Source organism: Podarcis raffonei, chromosome 2 (genome assembly GCF_027172205.1).
Source record: "Podarcis raffonei isolate rPodRaf1 chromosome 2, rPodRaf1.pri, whole genome shotgun sequence".
Lineage (NCBI taxonomy): Eukaryota > Metazoa > Chordata > Lepidosauria > Squamata > Lacertidae > Podarcis > Podarcis raffonei.
Genome location: NC_070603.1, coordinates 49,221,379 through 49,243,239, shown reverse-complemented (window position 1 = coordinate 49,243,239; position 21,861 = coordinate 49,221,379). Strand labels below are relative to the sequence as shown.

The window sequence follows — 21,861 nt, the reverse complement described above, 5'->3', positions numbered from 1 at the left end:
ATTTAAACTGCTTAGTGCTTATTTACAGTGGTACCTCGGGTTACAAACTTAATTCCTTCAGAAGGTCCGTTCTTAACCCGAAACCGTTCTTAACCTGAGGCACACTTTAGCTAATGGGGCCTCCCGCTGCTTCTGCCGGCACACGATTTCCGTTCTCATCCTGGGGCAAAGTTCTCAACCCAAGGTACTACTTCCAGGTTAGCGGAGTTTGTAACCCGAAGCGTTTGTAGACCAAGGTACCAGTGTATTTATTTAGCAGTTAATCAATCTGGATGAAATAAATAAATAGGCCCTCATTACATATGCCAATAAATAATACTTCTGGTTTCAAAAGTTCTCTCTTCCTTTTCTGTCTTTTTTAAACAAAGATACGGTTCCTGAGTTTATAGCTATAGCTTGAATGTTGTATGTTAGTGATGGAAATGCATATTATTTGAACAGTGTTGTCTTATTGCCAGTCCTTATTAGTAGTATACTGTTTATTGTAAACATCACCTGTTCTAGTCAGAATGTGGCATACAGAAATAGACAATAAAAGAAGCTAGTACAGGCTCCTCATTTTTCTTTTCTTTTCAAATGAAAGAATGAATCTGTGCTCCCAAACTGAGACCTTGTGTGCCAAGTTGCAGCCTAGAGCACATTTTTATGGCTGAGTTATAAAGCCCTGAAAAATGGGGTTTTGTAATGGAAACGGGAGACATGATGAATGGATCACTTTATTTAATTAGAGTTCTTTTATCCTGCTCCCCCGTCCCCTTTCTTGGCTACAAAAGATGCTGTGCCAGCTCTTCCTGTCTTCTCTTATCTGCCTCATGTGATCCTGAGTATCACCAAAGGGTCAGAAAGAGGACGTTTTTTATTGGTACTAATGAGGTAAAAGACAGGCAAAGAAAATATTTCATACTGATTTAGTGTGCTTTAAGTAGAATTGATTCAAGCAGTTTGTTTTCAGTCATCCCTTCTAAAGATATATCCCTGTCCCTTCTAGCTATTATGACCTATGAGTGGTGAGTGTGGGATGAGAAGTGTCAGGAGCTCTTCTGCACAATCAGTTCAAATTGCTTTTATGGTTCTTTTATTATTTTGGGGGTATATGGTCTGCAAGTATCCAAGTTTTGTGTTGTCATGCTATATAGCTGTGTACTACTTTGTCCTTATACTTTTAAAAGAAAAGTTGTTCCTTTTGCTCAGGAGAGACCACTTGCCACTTTTTTGTTGTTCATGAATATGAAATAAGCAGATACCTTTGACTCAGCAATGTTGGCTTCTACAAAATTGCCTGCCTCTGCTTTTTATTCTTTGTTTGTTCCTTTATCCAGCTGCATATTTTATATACGGTTTTCCCACCTCAGGCTTTTTGCATAGGAAGCACACAGACTCCAGTGTACACAACACATACTGTAGCTTTCAAGATCAGGGATGACTAAATTTGGCCCTGCAGATCTTGCTGAATTAAAGCTCCCATCGTTACCGGCCATTGACCATTCTGGTTGGGAGTGATGGGAGGAACGTTTGAAAGGCCATATGTTACCCACTCCTGTCCTAGAATATACTCAAGTGATGGGCTGCATTTTTTTAATGCTTCCGCATCATAAGAAGGGGTAGTTCTCACACATCGAGGGCAAAGGAGGGCAACTTACTTGTTACTTTTCTACATATTGCGTGAGGGAGGGTTTCAGTGAATCTATCCTCTAAAGTGCAATTTTTTTTTAATTGTGGTATGTATAACTACAAACAGATTTCATGCTTCTTATAGTGAAACTGTGGTATGTGGATATTTTTAAAAATAAAAAAGTGAACTTCTTAAAATGTTTCAAAATCACATCTTCAAAACATTGCTAAGTCTTTTTTTGTTGTGTTGCCTGTTGCTGGTGAGCTGCTATAGACTTGAGTTAGAAAATAAATAAAACATAATTCAGAATTATTCCTGTTCTCAGTTATTACACAAACATGCATTCACAGTCACATGTAAAAAGATGCAATTAATGTTGGCTACTAATCATACAATTTTTATTGTTTTTTAAAGTATTTTTACCTCACTTTTATCTCACCTTTCAGCCTAAATAGGCTCCCCAACCAAGCAGATTACTAAAACAGCTCTCTAGTATTGTTACACACCACCACAATCTCTGAGCTGTGCAACATTTCAGGGGTACCAGGCACGCTTACCAGAGTCTTTGTTTTCTTTTGTACAATAAGGGACAGCAGAGACTTTGGTTTATGATTTATGGTTTATTTACACATATATACAAGCTGAGCCTAGATAGAGTGCAGAGCATTACATTCCAAAGGGGTCCTGTTTCTTCCATTGCTGCAGCCTCCAATTCAAAGAGAGCCCAAACACTGACTCTCTCTGCAGCATAAAACAGACTGCCTGCCTTCTCTTCCCTGCTACATTTCAGCTTGCGAAACAGACACCTTTTTCCCTGTTCACTTACCTCATCACCCACTGCAATTCTGCCCCTCCCTCCTGAATCTCTGGCCTTTTATATCTGCTTTACCCATTTCTGTCCAGTCCAGAGAGTCTCTGTTATTGGCTTTCTGACATACGACCAGCAAATAATTTTGAAGCCTGGCTTATAGTCAGTTTTCCGATGTGGTTATTAGGAACCTTCAGTGCTGGATATTGCTGGATTCTGTCAATAGTTGATATTGGGGACCTTTCATGGGTGCCAACCCTCTTTGTTCAATACTGATGACCTTTAGGGGTCAACACATGCAAAACTAGTTTGTGCTGTTTCTGCTACCAACTTATTTCAGTCTGAAATGTAAATTAGTCTTCCTGTCTTGTTTACTCTTCTATTAAAAGTTGCTCCTGCCCTATTGGATTTGAGGGTGAAAAGTGTGAAAGTAATCCAGATGACTGTGAAGATAATGATTGTGAGAACAACTCAACTTGTATGGATGGAGTAAACAATTATGCCTGCCTCTGCCTCCCTAATTATACAGGTAAGCAAATATATAAAGTATTTGCCCAAGGATCTAAGAATACAAGCCACCAAATCATAACTGCTTATATTCACTGTACAGTGGTAAGAAAATATCTACACTCTTATAAACCATGAAAATGTGAACTGGTCTTGCTACTCTCTGAGCATCAGACACTTAGTGAAAGGCTCCTTGTAAGCTGGAGTGTATTACATATCATGGGATTTAATAAGTATCAGGTTTGAGCGGCTTGGTAAGTAAATCTAAAATTTCCCAAACTCTTAAAATGTTGTTTGGGGCCCTTTTGGGATGCTTTTGTAAATGGTTGGCTGGGAAAAAAACCTTACACTTGAACGAAAACTAATTGTAGCTTTTAACCATCTTCCTGCCAGAAACTTGCTGGAGCTCCAAGAGGAGAAGTTAGTAACTGATGCTTTGAGTCAGTAGTTCTTTTTGTGTTATATCTATTTTTTATCCATTTATTTTTACTTTATAGTTTTGCTTTCTATATATATTTCTACATCTGCAGAAAACAGCAGCAGGAGACTTTTTCAGGTGGTTCGCAATTTAGCGGAACCACCTGTTACATCGGGGCCCAGTACAGGCCACATGATCTCCTGCAATGATTTTGCAAAGTTTTTTGCAGATAAAGTCGCTCAGATTCGGGAAGAGGTAGACTCCACCGTGGGAGCAGGGCCGGGGCGGGAGAGTGCTAGAGTCCTGTCTAGTCAAATTGCGTGGGATCAATTTCAATCTGTTACCTCCAAGGATGTGGACAGGCTGCTTGGACGAGTGAAACCAACCCCCTGTCTCCTTGATCCTTGCCCATCCTGGCTTATAAAAGCTAGCTGGAAAGGGGCTGGGCGATGGGCTTCGTGGGGTGGTGAATGCTTCCCTCTGTGAGGGAGCCTTCCCAGACCCGCTGAAGGAGGCGGTTATTAAACCGCTTCTTTAAAAAACATCTTTAGATGCGGCCATGATGGCCAACTATCGCCCAGTCTCAAATCTTCCATTCTTGGGCAAGGTGATTGAGCGAGTGGTTGCTGAACAACTCCAGGCACGCCTGGAAGAAGCGGACCATTTGGATCCCTTCCAGTCGGGATTCAGGCCTCATCATGGGACAGAAACTGCCTTGGTCGCACTGGTTGATGATCTCTGGCGGGCTAGGGACAAAGGTGAGAGCTGTTTCCTAGTTCTGCTGGATCTCTCAGCGGCGTTTGATACCATCGACCATAACACCCTTCTGGACCGTCTTGAGGGGCTGGGAGCTGGGGGCACTGTCATACGGTGGTGCCTCGGAAGACGAAATTAATCCCTTCCGCGAGTCTCTTCGTCTTGTGGTTTTTTCGTCTTGTGAAGCACGGCTATTAGCGGCTTAGCGGCTACAGGTATAAACTTGTTCCCGCAACTGCAAGCCTCAACACCTAGGGAGCATCTGGCCATTGCATAAGCCTCGTCCGACCTCTTAAGCAGTCCCTCCACACGCATACATAACACAAGCCCCGACCGCCGCCATCCCAGAAACCCCGGAAGATAAGATCTGCAGCAAGCACCCCACACCTCCGATCCCGGGGCGCACTTAGCCAAAGCGTCCCCGGACACCTGTCCCGCCGCGCCTTTGCGCAGCGCTCTGCAGAGCGGAGCGATGAGCCCGATCGCAGGCAGGGCAAGCGGCGGCGAAGGCGGAGAGAGCGAGGCCCAGAGGGAGGAGTCTCCGGCAACGCCATCGACGGCCCCGCCGCAGCTCCGTGTCCTGGAGCCCTCCGGCTGCCGACTGCCTTTATTTTGCTGCAGGAGCCTCCTCTGCACCGGGATCCTCGCGCGCTCCCTCCGTCTCTCCATGCCTTTTAGGTGAGTGGCGTGCTCGGGCTGACTTTGGACGACCCACAGCGGGGCTTCCCTCGGCCGCGCGACCAGAGCTCGCCTTTGCGGTCACTTTGACAGGCGATGGCGCCACCCTCAGCCTCGGTTCGGGGGCACCGGCTGCTGGCAAATGGGTGCCCCCTTCTTCCCTTGACAGGGATCATCTCCCCCTGCTTCCTCGGAGATGGGCAGGCAAAACTTTTCATGTCCCCCCCCCCGCCCAGTCTGCCGTCCTCGGGATCTAGCGGTCGCCGTGCGCGCTAAGAGCGCAGACAGGGAAATCCCACCCCGAGCCGGGTGTCACCGCCAGGTCCCCTCCCAGTTCTAAGGCTGAAGCCTAGGAACTTTTCGAAGCGGCGCGGGGCAGCATCACCACCGGCTGTGTTTCCGGACGCTAATAATGTATCGATTGCTATTACTATTAGATTCCCCGCTGCCGCATAGATAGATTGGCAGTGAAAGCGGTTTGTGCGCGGCACGGATCCTAACTGCCTCTGCATGTTGGAAGGAAGTCTCCGGGTGCCCTTTAGGGCTGCAGGCGGAGGTGCTGCATGCGGCACTCGCGGTGCGCTATGGAAAGGCAAATGGAGAGGGGGACTTTCTTGTATCGGGTGACAGCTAGTTTTTCTGTAAAACAGAAACTGAAAAATGCGAGGAGCAGAGATGGGAGGGGGGAGCGAGGGGCACTGGCAGAAAGGGGCCGGTTGTGCAATTGCCTCCTTGTATCGTACACAATGTAGCGGTTTATTTATAGTTCGTGGAAGGAGGAGTTATATTTAGTTATATTTAGTTATATATAGTTATACATATTTGCTCTACTTAGCATGCGAGTGGGGAAATCATGACTTGGTGCCTTCATTGGTGCAAAAGCAAGTTAATAATTCCTTGGTCTGAAATGGGCTGGCACACTTCCCTCCAAAACGTCAAATGCAGTAGGCAGGATTCTTCCCAAAGTAGCTTGAAACCTTTGACTCTTAGGAAAGCCGGAAGGGGAGGTGGCAGAGAGAGAACTTCTGTAGTACAGTACAGTACAGTACTGTATTAGCGGCTTAGCGGCTATTAGCGGCTTAGCGGCTATTAACGGCTTAGCGGCTTAGTGGCTTTAAGAAAAAGGAAACAAACTCGCAAGAACTCGCAAGATGTTTCGTCTTGCGAAGCAAGCCCATAGGGAAAATCGTCTTGCGAAGCGACACAAAAACCAAAAAACATTTTCGTCTTGCGCGTTTTTCGTCTTGCGGGGCACCACTGTACAGTGGTTCTGCTCCTTCCTCCTGGGCCGTGTTCAGAAAGTGGTGTGGGAGATGAATGTTCAGACCCCTGGGCTCTCACTTGTGGGGTGCCTCAGGGTTCTGTCCTCTCCCCCATGCTTTTCAACATCTACATGCAGCCCCTGGGAGAGATCATCAGGGGGTTTGGGCTGGGTGTCCATCAATATGCAGATGATACCCAGCCCTACCTGTCTTTTAAATCAGAACCAGTGAAGGCGGTGAAGGTCCTGTATGAGTGTCTGGAGACGGTTGGATGATGGATGGCGGCTAACAGATTGAGGTTGAATCCTGACAAGACACAAGTACTGTTTTTGGGGGACAGGAGGCGGGCAGGTGTGGAGGATTCCTTGGTCCTGAATGGGGTAACTGTGCCCCTGAAGGACCAGGTGCGCAGCCTGGGAGTCATTTTGGACTCACAGCTGTCCATGGAGGCACAGGTCAAATCTGTGTCAAGGGCAGCTGTTTACCATCTCCATCTGGTACGTAGGCTGAGACCCTATCTGCCTGCGGACTGCCTCGCCAAAGTGGTGCATGCTCTGGTTATCTCCCGCTTGGACTACTGCAATGCGCTCTACGTGGGGCTACCTTTGAAGGTGACCCGGAAACTACAACTAATCCAGAATGCGGCAGCTAGACTGGTGACTGGAGGCAGCCGCCGAGACCATATAACACCGGTCTTGAAAGACCTACATTGGCTCCCAATACGTTTCCGAGCACAGTTCAAAGTGTTGGTGCTGACCTTTAAAGCCCTAAACGGCCTCGGTCCAGTATATCTGAAGGAGCGTCTCCACCCTCATCGTTCTACCTGGACACTGAGGTCCAGCACCGAGGGCCTTCTGGCGGTTCCCTCACTGCAAGAAGCCAAGTTACAGGGAACCAGGCAGAGGGCCTTCTCGGTAGTGGCATCCGCCCTGTGGGACGCCCTCCCACCAGATGTCAAAGAGAACAACAACTACCAGACTTTTAGAAGACATCTGAAGGCGGCCCTGTTTAGGGAGGCTTTTAATGTTTGATGTAATACAGTATTTTAATATTTTTTTGGAAGCCGCCCAGAGTGGCTGAGGAAGCCCAGCCAGATGGGCAGGGTATAAATAATAAATTATTATTATTATTATTATTATTATTATTATTATTATTATTAAAATGACACAAACGAAACAGCATCTTTCCTCTCAACTTGAAATAAGCAAAATGGTGTTTTCAAGCATTTGATGTGGGATGGGGATACTGCATCTCAACAGACTCGCTGGAAATAATTTTGAACAGGGGCTTAGGATGGGATTTCAGCATTGATAGTGGCTTTCATTGAGTTACTTCTGTCTCTGCTCAGAATAGCTCAAATCTAAAGCTCTTGGCACAAAAAGTCAGTCTGTGGGGAAGATTTTCAGTCATCTTCCACTTAAGTCTATAACAAAGCTCACTGGGGTTTGTTTACCTGCTTGCATGTTCGTCTTCATTATTTCAAGTGTGCTGCTCAGAAATGAATGGATATTTAGGTTCAGATATTATTGCTTTGTATTTCAAGAAAATCTATTTTGATCATACTAGGGAAACAAAATTTTATTACTGCCTTGTGACTTGTGTGCAGCTTAGAGCTATTTCCTGTACTGACGCTCAAAAGAGTTTGGAATTCATTTGTATATTCTTTGTATAGTTGTATATTTGATTATTATTTTTTCCAAAAGAGAGTGATTGTAAAAGTGTCTTTGAATTTAGATGAAGTACACTAAAGGTTGGATAATTTAGTATCAGAGAAGTATCAGAGAAAGTAAGGTATAATTCAGTGAAATATGAAACCTACCTTGTCTAAAAGCAGTATGTAGGTTAATTTTGCACATAATCTAGGAAGGCTTCCCCCCATTACAGCTGAGCATGATCCCACAGCTGAATAAAGATAGGGTCAAATACTGTTTTAACCTTATTTAAAAATATTACAGCTGAACAATTTTACCACCAGTAATATCTGAAGTGGTACCAATTCAGTTCTCAGGGAATTATGTCATCCTTACAAGGATCAAGCATGGCTGGTTTCTCATGCCTAAAAGTTAAGAATGATCTGGCAGTTTGTAGGTTCCTTCTGGAGAATATTACCATTTGATAGACAGATGCTAAAATTACTGCAAAATTCCACTATAAAAATCTCTTTTTGGCTTAAACATGGTCAAGATTTTATCCCTAGTGACTAAATATGAAACCAATAAAAATGCCTTTGACATAAAGCACCTCTTCTGTTCCTTAATCTTTTAATCTGTGTTGAGTTGTTCTTGTTTTGTTACTTTTTGTGACCTTGTTTGATTACGGAAATACCTTGGAAAGATTATGTGCCTAGAAGTGGCACAAACTTTACTTTGCAGTGTAACCTCCACATGCAGCTGCAGGGTGACCTTGGGCTAGTCACACTTCTCTGAAGTCTCTCAGCCTCACTCACCTCACAGAGTGTTTGTTGTGGGTGAGGAAGGGAAAGGAGATTGTTAGCTGCTTTGAGACTCCCTAGGGTAGTGATAAAGCGGGATATCAAATCCAAACTCTTCTTCTATATCAAATCCAAATCATAATATAGTAGTAATGTACCCTAAATAATGATTTTTGGCTTCATAACCCAGTAGTGGGTTTCCCTGAAGCATTTTGCTTGCCTTGGGCTGCAGGACTACATGAACTCTGGGTCTGATGTAGCAGAGCTGCTTTAATGCTTTTATATGGCAACATTGCCCACTGCATATACATTGCTAAAGGAAAAAACCTTGCCAAAGATTGTTTCCAGAATTCCTAGTAGATATATGAACATGATGCCTACTGTTTTGCAACTTTATGCTATTTTTTTCTTTAGGTGGTTGCAAATGTTAGCCAATTGTATAATGCTCATTTTATTCCTGCCTTTTTGGGGAAGGGAGTTGCCTTTCAATATTCCCCCCCCCCCTAGCTTTGGGCTCTGCACAAGATGTTTCTGAATAAAGCTGATAATATTTTCCATGTCCTATTTCTTATTATAATTAATATTAAAAACAAATGTAAGGAGTGTCCTATATTCAGGCAATGGAAATACAGAACACATGGTATTTGGCTTTACCTTAACCAATCAGCTATTAAAATTGGAAGAAAAATTGGATTTTATAAAAAGTTGTTGGTACACCCAGTAGTTTCCCCTTCCACGGAACAAGTTAACAATATGATTCAGATTATGGGTTTAAAACATTGAATGTGGCATGAAACAAATGGCATGTATTCTGATGTGGTAATTCCATTGTGGTAAATTGGCAAAATAATTAAATGAAGCCAGCTCCGTGGAGATTGTTTCTATGTTAGCTTGTTGTTTAGCTGCCTTAGTTCTGGAGTCATAGGAGGTCAGGATGAGTCAGTATTAACATATTGTTACATGTCACCCCAATCTCTGAACAGCACGAGATTCTAGGGGTTGCAGGCTCGCTTTAACCCAGAGTCTATGTTTCCGAACAATGAGGCACAACAGAGATTCTGGTGTCTTCATGATATATGGCTTATTTACACATATATGCAACTGGAGACTACTGGAAAGGGTTCTCCAGCTTTACATTCCAAGAGTTTCTGACTTCTCCCATAGCCATAGCGCTGGATTCAAAACAGACCTCAGCATCCTGCTTTTTTGACCTTTGCGCTTTCAGTTCCAACATCCACCTTGCACCACCATCCCAGCTTACAGGAATTTGGTGGCAACCAGATTCTGACATACAGGTGGAGAGTCTCCCATAAAAAAAAATAGACAAGGAAAAGTTCCACATGAACTTAGAACATTTCATCTGCTATACCGAACAACGAAAATCCTGCTAGTATGTGAGATGCTCTGTTTCAGTCTACATATCTCTTATTTACGTTATCAGTGCATTGTTTTGAAGAAATTTGCAGAAATTACAACATGGGTTGCTTCCAGCACATTACCCATTTCATTTAGAATCATCATAATTTGTTCTGTTTTTACTGGAAATGTAACTGACATCACCAGTCCATTGTATTCTACTATTTTTGTGTGTGTGTTGTTCTCATCAGAACAACACAGACCTGATTTGTTGTAGTGTTTTGTCTTGCAAATGTAATTGCAGGATGAGCCAATCCAGTATATTTAATAGTGCCAGAACCAGGCAGTAGCACAGAGTTGAGAACTAGGCTTCTACTGGTGTCTGCCTGAGCCTAACTACCAATTACTGTGCAAATAACAGAAATGAAACTGAAACTAAAGTGCTTTGCCCCTAAGGAACACTGTCAAAATTACTAAATTGTGTAGCTATGGAACAACCCCAAATTCTCAAATGCCAGCCAGAAACATATATAACAGTATAACAGTATGGATTTGCAAATTGCTGTTGAGGCTTTTCAGGGCTGCTGTTTCTTTCATTAGAAACTTCCTCGCTGCTTTTTAAATTTAAGTAGATAAGTAGTTTCTTCCTATTCATTCCTTATGACTTAGGCAGTTGTGAGTTGTCTCTTGATTAGGCAGTTCCTGTTGTTGTTGCTTTGATTTCCCCTTAGTAACCAATTGCTCATTTATTATATTTTATGAGTTTTCTAAGATGGCGGCGCGTGTAGATGCAGCGGCTGGTTGCTCCTTAACTCAGAATTTGGCTTTTTTGTCCTGCCAAAATAGACTTGTTTATAGTCGGCAGGACATGTTATCTATTCGGCTACGGAGTGAGTGCTGCACAAATTGTGAGTGTCTCCGCGTCTGCAAGGAGGATTTTCTGACTTCAAAGAACTGGGGAGTAAAGAGACACAGGAGAGACCGTAAACAGAAGAGAGGCTGCAGAGGAGGAAGGCGATTAAGGCAATTAAGGCTAAAGACACAACGTTATAACTTACCGCTTCCCAGCATTTTCTATGCTAACGTGAGATCTTTGGGGAATAAGCTGGAGGAGTGGAAATTGTGGATAGCAACGGAGAAAACTGTGAGTGAATGCTGTCTTCTGCTGCTTACAGAAACTTGGCTGACACCATTTACTCCTGACTCAGCCATAGAACTAACGGGCTATACACTGTTCCGCCATGATAGAACAGAGGACTCTGGTAAAAGAAGGGGGGGAGGTTTGTGTGCATACGTGAATAACAGCTGGTGCACAAACCACGCTGTGATAGCTAGCCACTGCTCTCCAACTGTGGAATTTATGACGCTTAAATGCAGACCTATATATATCCCCCGAGAATTTACAGCAGTACTGATAACTATAGTATACATTGCACCTGATGCGAACACCAAAGAGGCAATGGGTCTTCTGCATGATGCCATTAGCAGACAACAAGGCAAGTATCCCGAGGCTGCATTTCTTGTATGCGGGGATTTCAACCAGGCAGATTTGAAAGTGGTTCTACCTAAATTCTATCAACACATAAAGTGTGCAACCAGGGGAGAAAAGACTCTGGACAGGCTGTATACAAATGTTAAACAGGCCTATAAGGCCGAACCATTGGCACATCTAGGCCAATCTGATCATGTGTCCCTGCTCCTGACTCCTGAATATATTCCATTGAGGAAACGGACTCCAGCTATAAAGAGGGATATTACAATATGGCCAGCTGAAGCATCCCAACAACTACAAGACTGTTTTCATGACACCGATTGGGAGGTATTCGCCCAACAGGATATAGAGACTCATACTGAGCAAGTGTTGGACTATATCAGGTTCTGCACTGACAATGTAACACAGAGGCGCCGGATAAAGATCTACCCAAACAGGAAGCCCTGGATGACAAGGGAGGTCCAGGGGTTGCTAAAGGCAAGAAATACTGCTTTCAGAAGTGGAAATAAGTCGCTGTACAGCTTAGCTAGAGCGGATCTAAAGAGAGGTATCCGTGTAGCAAAGGAGGCGTATAGACAGCGGCTGGAGAATCATCTACAAAGTAACAACACCAGGCAGGTGTGGCAAGGTGTACAAGAATTAACAGGGTATAAATCCAAGGATTCCCTGGCAGACGAGGGAGGGGCATCCCTCGCAGAGGATTTGAATGCCTTTTTTGCCCGTTTTGAAGTAACATCGGCAGCAACACCTGCTGAGGCTTTACCACCACCACCACCACTCCCTGGGAAGGCTTTGCCATCATCACTACCATCACCATCATCAGTACAAAGGAATGTAGCAGTCTCTGTGGAAAAAGAAGAGATGAGGAAGGTGTTGAAGGGAATCAACCCAAGGAAGGCCACAGGGCCAGATGGGGTAGCTGGAAGGGTATTGAGAGACTGTGCAGATCAACTAGCAGGAGTTTTCACTGGGATTTTAAATCGATCCCTAGCCCAGGCTATTGTTCCATCCTGCCTAAAGTCCTCTATTATCGTTCCAATAGCAAAAAAACCTAACCCGGAAGAACTGAATGACTTTCGTCCAGTAGCACTCACACCTATAATCATGAAGTGCTTTGAAAAGCTGGTACGAAATCATGTCATTGCCTGCCTACCAGAGGGACTGGACACATTCCAATTTGCTTATAAAACGAAAAGATCGACAGAGGACGCTGTGGCGATTGCCCTCCATGCCGTCCTTGCACATTTGGAGCAGCGGGGGGGTTATGCCAGACTGCTTTTTTTAGATTTCAGCTCGGCATTTAATACCATTCTACCACAGCGTCTGATGTCTAAACTGGAAGATCTGGGGCTTCCGTTATCACTTTGTGGGTGGATATTGGACTTTTTGTCAGACCGCTCCCAGAGGGTTCGGTTGGGCCCTTATACCTCTAAAATGCTTAAGACTAACATAGGAACACCACAGGGATGCGTACTCAGTCCGCTCCTTTATATTCTCTACACGTACGATTGTGTCGCTGCTCACCCTAGTAATAGGGTTGTCAAATTTGCAGATGACACAACCGTGATTGGGCTCATCCCTGAAAGGGAGGGTGAAACGCACTATAGAGATGAGGTGGAGCGGCTGACAGAGTGGTGCAGAGCTAACAACTTGCTCATAAATACAAGGAAGACAAAGGAGCTTGTGGTGGACTTCAGGAGACAGAAGAGCAATATCCAGCCACTTTTGATTGATGGGGTCTGTGTGGAGAGGGTAACAACGTTCAGATTTTTGGGCATTGAATTACAAGAGGATCTGTCCTGGAGTGTCAACACAAGGGGGCTTGTGAAGAAGGCGCAGCAGAGACTGTACTTTTTGAGAATTCTAAGGAAAAACCATCTTCCGCAGAAACTGCTGCTTGCCTTCTATCACTGTGCCATTGAGAGCGTGCTCACTTATGGCTTATGTGTGTGGTACGGAAGCTGTACTACCCAGGACAGGATGGGGTTGTGCAGAGTTGTTAAGGCAGCAGAGAGCATTGTTGGCTGCCCACTCTCCACCTTAGAGCAGATTTATGCCACAAGGTGCCATAGGAAGGCACTGGACATAGTAAAAGATCCATCGCATCCTGGTCACTGTCTCTTCGAGCTCCTGCCGTCGGGACGGAGATACAGGACGATGAAGACAAGAACGAGCCGTCTTAAGAACAGCTTCTTCTCCAGAGCGATCTCAGCCCTGAATGGGAAGCCTGGACTTTGAAAGTCATCTAATCTTCCTTGCTGTACTATACTGTATTGTTTTAATTAGTGTTTTTATGGAGCAGTCGAGTAATTTCGTTGTCCCTGAGAGGGGGCAATGACAATAAAGATATTATTATTATTATTATTATTAAATTGTATGAATAAAAAAAAAAGACAAAGCAGCGCTAAAGGATCCTAAGTGTGCAACTAGGAATGTCATTCACACATTAATCCAGTGCATGATAAAGTTTGTTACATATATTCTTTTAAATTTAAGCTACTTTAAACTGTTTTAATGTTGTAACCTGCTCTGGAACGTTAGGGTGAAGGGTGGTGGGTGGTTGTTGTTGCATTAAAAAATGCAAAATATCGAAATATTAGTTCATTAGAGGATGCTAGCACAAGCCAAAATATAATTTGTCAAGTAAATTACATTTTAGGTTTCTTGTTCAGTTTGGTATGGTACTGAAAAGGATACCGTATTTTTCACCCTATAGGACGCACTTTTCCCCCTCCAAAAATGAAGGGGAAATGTGTGTGCGTCCTATGGGGCGAATACAGGCTTTTGCTGAAGCCTGGAGAGCGAGAGGGGTTGGTGCGCACCGACCCCTCTCGCTCTCCAGGCTTCAGGAAGCTATCCGCAAGCCTTGCAAGCCCGGCGGGAGTTCCCACGGGCTTGCAAGGCTTGCGGGAAGCAGCCTGCAGCCCGAAGCATGGGGCGCCCTATAGGGCGAAAAATATGGTACTTTTTATTTCAAGCAATGCAATTAAAAAAACTTTTATGACACATGGGATATATACCTAGAGGCAAAGAATTAGCCCAGAGGCAGATAATTCTGTTTTTAAAAATGTATTATACAGTATTTTGTAATTTTCAAAGCTTTACAAATAAAATATAATGATGAAAAAATAGAGGTGATAATAATAGATTAAAAAATCCTAGCTTATATGTTTTAGTTTACATGCAAAAGTTGAGATGAGGAAATGTGATGTCATTGAGAAGTGATTCAGGAACAAGAATTAAGCTTCATGCTGTGAATCTGTAGGTTTAATAATCATGTGCCAAAATTACCCCACAGTTCCATGTGGATAAGCACATTGGAGACGATGTGGTGAACAGCTCAGTTACTGTGGAAATGATAGAAGTAAGATTAGATTTCTTGCTTATTGCATAATTAAAATGGCAGATTTAGGTCTTGTAGTTCGGCAGAGTGAGGAACTAGATGGTAGCTCATATCTTTTATATATCAGGAAGAAGCTTTCTTGTAGAGGCATAGTGATGACATATGGTCTGGGAAAATGCAAAATTCTTAAGATTTTCTTTCAGAAATTACTTTTGGGCTTGACAAATTTGAGGAGTAAGTAGCACTGCTTCAATTTTGCTAAAAGTCATTTTTCTAAAAGTGTATTAGTTGGCTACTAAATATGACATTGAGACTACAATCTTCTACCTACTTGGAAGGCAGCTTCATTGAATCAATGAGTATAGAATTGTGTTCTTAATTACACTTGAATTTATTATAATGATTTCCAGCCCGGTGTGGGCTCAGGAAATAAATGATATCAGTGGAGAAAAATGATGGCATATAATTTAATTATTTATCTGAACCTGCCTCTTTATTCTTTAAATGAAGATTTCAAATGTAGGAGAGATTGGTCATGACCCAGTAGTTTAGGCAGTAGTTCTGTCTGTTAGTGAAGGATGACTTGTTGAATAAAATTAAGCTTCATATGTTTGGCCAACAGATAAAATATAAGATATTTACTACTGAAGGGAGAGGTGTAGGGGTTGCACTTTGTGCCTAAGAAGGGTTGCTATCAGTAATCCCTGCACCTTGTACCTGAAGTAAATTCCTGAAGTAAATTCAGTAAATCCTCTCTTAATCTTGCTTTGCAGTTGCTAGCAAACAGCAGCAAGGCCATTTCCTGTGCTTGCCAGCTAAGCAGAAACCGCATCTATTTACCGTATGTGGTCAGACAGGGCAAGGGGGCCGCTTCCTGCACACGCTTCCTGTTGCAGTAACTCAAGAGAAGAACACACGAACAAGGGAAGGAGGGGGGGGGCTTAGCTAGCCAAACACCTATATGCCATATAAGGAAATAAGCTTAACCTTGCTAGCTGATTGGAGAATTTGAAGAGGTGGGAAGAGATGGGCAGACTCTCAGGTATAAAGATGCTTGTTTATTTGTATCTGGGGGCCAGTCTTTTGGGAACGATCCCACTGGCCACCTCTGTGCACAGATTTCAATAAAACTTTTTTCTCCAAAGAAGAATCTTTCCTGGTGCTTTTTTGCTCTCTCTTCGGCCCTGGGGACGCAGGCAAACGATTCCCTGGCAAGGATAAGGCTTCAGCCTTCATTTTGGTGCATTGGCCGGGAAGTTGCCCCACCCCAGGGGGCCGGGGAGGGCCAGGCCCGACCTCGGTGAACAGCCCCGGACCGGCGTTCGCGGCTCCAGGTGCGCACCCCTGCCTGTTCGTGGGGGGAGCCGGCCACACCGCTCCGGAGTGGAGACACCTGGTCGAGGGAGAAAAGAGAACGGCCGAAGGAGAGGTCCGCAGCGGAGCAGGTAAGCCCTAAGGGAAGGGCAAGGGACGAAGCCTGATCAGCTTCACCTGGCTGTGAGCAGTAGAGTGCCGCCAGAAAAGGAACAAAGGAACTGGCCGTGGCAATAAGGTGCCGCCCCGCCAGACAGGGACGGGAAAAGGGAAAAGGGGAAACAGAGGTGGCAGTGGAGTGCCGCCAGTAAGGTTGGGGAAAGGGGAAACAGAGGGAAAATTATATTGGGGTGTGTTTTGTGTGTTGTGTGCCAGATACTCCAGTGGTTGAATTGTCAAGTGTGGGCCGGGGCTTAGCGTCCCCTTGGCCGAGCGATTGCAGGATTGTGCATTCCTTGGCAGCGTGAGCTCGTCCAAGTCACAATCTGTAGTGTGTGGAGTGTGGAAGGATTTTAAGCCCGGTTAGGAGCGGAGTATCTGGAAAATGGGGTCTGGGGGCAGCAAATGTACCCCTTTGCAGTGTTTCTTGAGCAATTGGAAAGCAGCCACGAAGAATGACGATTGGGGCTTTAAGTTGAAAAGGGAGCGCCTTAGAACACTCTGTGAAGTAGATTGGCCCACCCAAGGAACTAATTGGCCCTCGGAGGGCAGATTTAATTTGCAACTAATCAACCCACTATATCAAAATATCTTGAACGTCCACCCAGACCAGATCCCTTATATTTCTACCTGGAAAATCAATGTAGAAAAGAATCCACCGTGGCTGAAAGCCTGCCGAGGCGACGCCCCACAAAATACAATTTGTGCAGTCTGACCGGCAGGGAAGTCAGAAAGCCCCCCCCCCCGGTGATATCAGAGCCGGAAGGAGAAGAAGGAGAAGAGGGGGAAGTCATTAAACCGCCGCCACCCTATGCTCCACCAACTGCCCCTCTAGCGAATCCCCCAGGCCCAGAGCCCCAGGACCAGGGAGGAGCCGGCCCTCAGCCTGAACCCTCCAAGGTTGATGAATTAGAGAGCGAAGAGGAAGAGGATGATGAGGAGTTTATGAAGGGACTAATTGAGTTAGCAAAGAAAGAAAAAAATGTGGACACAGTATCAGACATTGAGATTGCAACAGTATGTACAACCCTATGCGAAAGAAGTGGATGTTAGTTCCCATTTGTTGGCACAGAAGGAATGGATAGAAGCAGAAACCAGGGCGTCCCTCCATAAGTCCCATAAGGCACAGAAAAAGGGTGGGACTGCAATGATGCCTCTACGCAGAGTGTATGACCCACCAGCCCCCCAGGACAGGGTGGGGAAGCACCACCTTGCACTTATACAGTCCAACATGTGCCTTTTTCAAGTGCTGATGTGTGCAATTGGAGAAATTAGAACCCTACCTTTGAGGAGAACCCAGATGATATTGCCATAAAGGCTGCCTTTGTAGCTCAGGCAGCGTCCGATATTCGCCAAAAGAAAAAAAAAAATCCAAAAGCATGAGGGGTGCATCGATCATGGGCTGGAATAGATGTTGGAAATAGCTCAAACCACTTGCAATCAGAGAGATGAGGAAGCCCAGAGAAAAAAGGAGAAGTATCAAACAAGGAAGTTGATGGCATTACAGGCAGCCACCCCCACCCCTCAGGAAAGAGGAAGTGCCCGGGGAGGAGGGCGAAGCCGTCTGGGGAGGAATCAGTGCGCCATCTGCCGACAGGAAGGGCACTGGAAGAGAGAATGCCCTATTCTATTATTAGGAAGAGATTTGTTGGTAAAGTTGCAAGCCCAAATTACCTTTAAGCCATCGGGAGAAGCCACATTGTCCACTATGTCACTTGGGAACTGGTTGTGGAGGCACCCCTGAGGGAGTACTGGCGCCTCATGATGGTAAAAGAAGAGGAGGGACCCATCCCCGCCAGTATTCTGGAACAAGTGAACCCCACGGTATGGGCTGAAGGCAACCCCCCCAGGAATGGCAAAGAATGTCCCACCAATAATCGTGAAGCCCAAGCCATTTGTCAATCCTGTTGCAGTAAATAAGTATCCCATCCCACGAAGGGCGGCTGAAGGAGTGTGGGTGCATCTAGAGCGACTGCTCCAACATAGAATCTTGAGGCAATGCCAATCACAGTGGAACACCCCTTTGTTACCAGTGAAGAAAGGAAGCAGGCTATTATCCTGATACCAGAGCCAAAGAACTGCAGAGAACTCCGTGGCTTTCTGGGGTCTGCAGGATTTTGTAGGATATGGATATTTAATTACAGCATCATTGCCAAGCCTCTACATGAGTCAACCAGAGGAACTGAGAGAGACCCCTTTGTTTGGGGCACAGAACAACAGCAAGCCTTCGTGGATTTGAAGAGGGCACTACTGCAAGCCCCAGCGCTTGGCATCCCAAACCCTGAGAAACCCTTTACTCTATTCGTGGATGAGGACCAAGGGACGGCGAAAGGGGTTTTGTGCCAAAAATTGGGAAGCTGGCAACAGCCAGTGGCATACCTATCTGAGCGCCTGACGCCTACAGAACAAGGCTTACCGCCATGCATGAGAGCAGTTGTGGCAGTAGCCACCCTACTGAACAAAGCAGACAAATTTACTTTTGGCCAAGACACTGTTTGTGTGACCCCGCATGCAGTCCCAGCTCTGCTTGACATGAAGGGTACCTATTTTCTCTCCCAAGCGAAGATGAGAAAGTGCCAGATGTTACTGCTGCATCCGCGTTTGAAGTTCCAGGTTACCACCGCCCTCAACCCAGCTACCCTGTCCCCGGTAGGAGAAGGTGAGGAGCAGATGCACGATTGCATTGAAGTAATGGATGAAGAATATTTCAGCAGGCCTGACCTCAAAGAGGAGGCAAACCCCCATTGGCCTTCATGGTTTGTGGATGGAAGCAGCTTTGTTAAGGCTGGACAGCGAAAAGCAGGCTATGCAGTGGTAGCCTTGGAAGACCAAGTGATCGAAGTGCAGCCACTCCCGCCTGGAACGTCGGCCCGGCTGGCATAAATAACAGCGCTCACCAGAGCCTTGTGGAAGGAAAGAGGTTTGCTTACCTCCAGAGGAAATCAGGTGGCCCACCCACAAGCCTTATTGAACTTCCTGGATGCAGTATGGGAACCTGAGGCAGTAGCAGTGGCACACTGTTATGGACACACAAGACTGGACCAGGAGAAGTGGTCAGAGGAAATCGACTGGCAGACAGAGTGGCCAAGGAAGCAGCCCGGGAACTAGCCCCCAGCGTCAGTTATTGGAGCACTGGTCCCTGGAAGGATCTTGAACACCGCTGATAAGCCAATATACACTAAAAAGGAAAGGGACACTGCAGATGCTCAGGAGCTGACATTGTCCGAAGAAGGATGGTACCTTACTCATGATGACAGAATATGGATTCCAGAGTCCCTTTCTCGGCAGATTGCTCAGAGATACCATGAGTCCACCCACATGGGACCAGATGCCACAACCAGACAGCTGAAGCAGTGCTTCTACATAGCCCACCTTTATCAACTGGCAGCCCAGATTTCCAGGAAGTGCCCGCTATGTCAAAAGAATAATCCCAGAACCCGGACCCTTGGCTCCCCCGGGGATTCAGCATAGTGGAACTGCACCCATGGAAGACCTTGTTGTGGACTTCACTGAATTGCCCCGCTATGGACTACCTAGGTCAATAGGATCTGACAATGGACCAGCCTTTGTCCACTCAGTTTTGCAATAACCCCCCATGCTAGTCAAAATGTGCAGTTTGATAATTATGTGCAGTAATTCTCCCGAGATTTTTTCTCTTTCTAACAGGTGGACCCAGGCCCACTGCTGTTAAAGTTGCTGACCTCACCCCTTGGGTCCACCACACTTAAGTGAAGAAGGCTATTTTAGATTGGACAGTTACGCCAAATCCTGCTAATCCACTGAAGCTAACCATCTCCAGAAGAGCGCTAGACGACCGCCCTGCTAGGGTCACTCCGGACGCTGACCCTTCTACACACGGCTGAAGAAGGTGGATGGGAGGGGCGCCCGCAGGCAGCGCTCCCACCGTAGTTATCCGACAACCAGACAATCCAGGCGCAGCTCCCCCTGGACTGATTTTATTAAGCCCAGACAACTTTACCCCTCTTGACGTGCTGACCCCTTCTGAACGTCCCTTGAACGCTTGGGTTTATTCTTGTGGTTGCCATTATATCTACGATTCTTATAGGCGACCGTGGGGTTACGCAATTTGCGTTCATGATGGTTGGGTAGCAGGAAAGTTGCTTCAAGTAATAGGGGAGGAGGAGATACTTTGGCGACCCACCCCTACGGGTGAGGCGTTTATAGAAGCACAGTTTCAGTTGGCCTTACAGGGTTAAGAGATGGAGTGGTGGGAGGAGCCATGGACAGATTGGGGTTGGTGGGTAGGAATAATATCTACTGCCCTGCTTATTTGGATGCTCCTGTATTTTTGCTGGCATGAGCGTCACAGGCTCTGCGGAAGGCAAAGGCCTAGTCCTTCCATCCCTTTGATGATCCTCTTAGTCACTCTCATATTATCAGTAGTAGAAGGAAATGCAATGGCCGACAAGCGAAGACATCAAGGGGAGAGGATTATCATAAGATGTGGTGTTGGCCTCAAAGGGTGGGGTTTGTGCTCTGATTCATTCTCATTGCTGCATGTTTATTCCAGATAATAATGTCAGCATTTCTGCAACCATAGACCACATGGAACAAATGATAGCTCAAAAACCTTTGAAACCCTCTGATGGTGGGGATCCGTGGAGTTGGTTGTACTCCTGGTTGCCTGACAGCAGTTGGTTTCGTCATGTTATCGTTTTAATTGCTGGACCTGTTATAATCTTACTGCTTTTCTGCTTCTGTATGCCCTGCTTGATGCAATGTATGCAAAATATGATGGGGAAGATGATGTCCCGCAGGATGGGGCCCCGTGTCATGACCCTCATTGCTCTCCTCCAGGGATACTATGAACCCGAGCGACCAGAACGAACCTAAGTATTAGGTTGTTCATAAGAAGAGGAGGGAGTGAAGGGAGAGGTGTAGGGGTTGCACTTTGTGCCTAAGAAGGGTTGCTATCAGTAATCCCTGCACCTTGTACCTGAAGTAAATTCCTGAAGTAAATTCAGTAAATCCTCTCTTAATCTTGCTTTGCAGTTGCTAGCAAACAGCAGCAAGGCCATTTCCTGTGCTTGCCAGCTAAGCAGAAACCGCATCTATTTACCGTATGTGGTCAGACAGGGCAAGGGGGCCGCTTCCTGCACACGCTTCCTGTTGCAGTAACTCAAGAGAAGAACACACGAACAAGGGAAGGAGGGGGGGGGCTTAGCTAGCCAAACACCTATATGCCATATAAGGAAATAAGCTTAACCTTGCTAGCTGATTGGAGAATTTGAAGAGGTGGGAAGAGATGGGCAGACTCTCAGGTATAAAGATGCTTGTTTATTTGTATCTGGGGGCCAGTCTTTTGGGAACGATCCCACTGGCCACCTCTGTGCACAGATTTCAATAAAACTTTTTTCTCCAAAGAAGAATCTTTCCTGGTGCTTTTTTGCTCTCTCTTCGGCCCTGGGGACGCAGGCAAACGATTCCCTGGCAAGGATAAGGCTTCAGCCTTCACTACAACTCATTGGTACTAGAAAAATTCAGTTTCAGCTTTAGCAAAGTTCTCAGTTCCATAATCAGTTGTGAGATCCTTAAAACTATTAGAAGGCCTGGGCCATTATTGACAGGTGCCAATTCTTGGTAAAATGGTTCTACCACTTTGTAGCTGTGATGCTCTGAAAATTGCCTGGATTCCCCAGTCTCCAAACATTTGTTTTAGTATTTGAATGCAGTTCCATTATAGCAAATCTGCAATGCCAGCATA

General features: G+C 45.4%; 1 protein-coding gene across 2 annotated transcripts in view; it reads left to right on the top strand.

Moving 5' to 3' along the window:
- The window catches only part of SLIT3 (slit guidance ligand 3), a 405,171-nt gene that overhangs the window by 339,272 nt on the left and 44,038 nt on the right, over positions 1 to 21,861 (top strand). For both annotated transcript variants that reach the window (XM_053376507.1, XM_053376506.1), the window contains exon 28: positions 2,810 to 2,949. In XM_053376507.1, the coding sequence (XP_053232482.1) occupies positions 2,810 to 2,949 (140 nt within the window). The remainder of the gene's footprint in view (positions 1 to 2,809; positions 2,950 to 21,861) is intronic.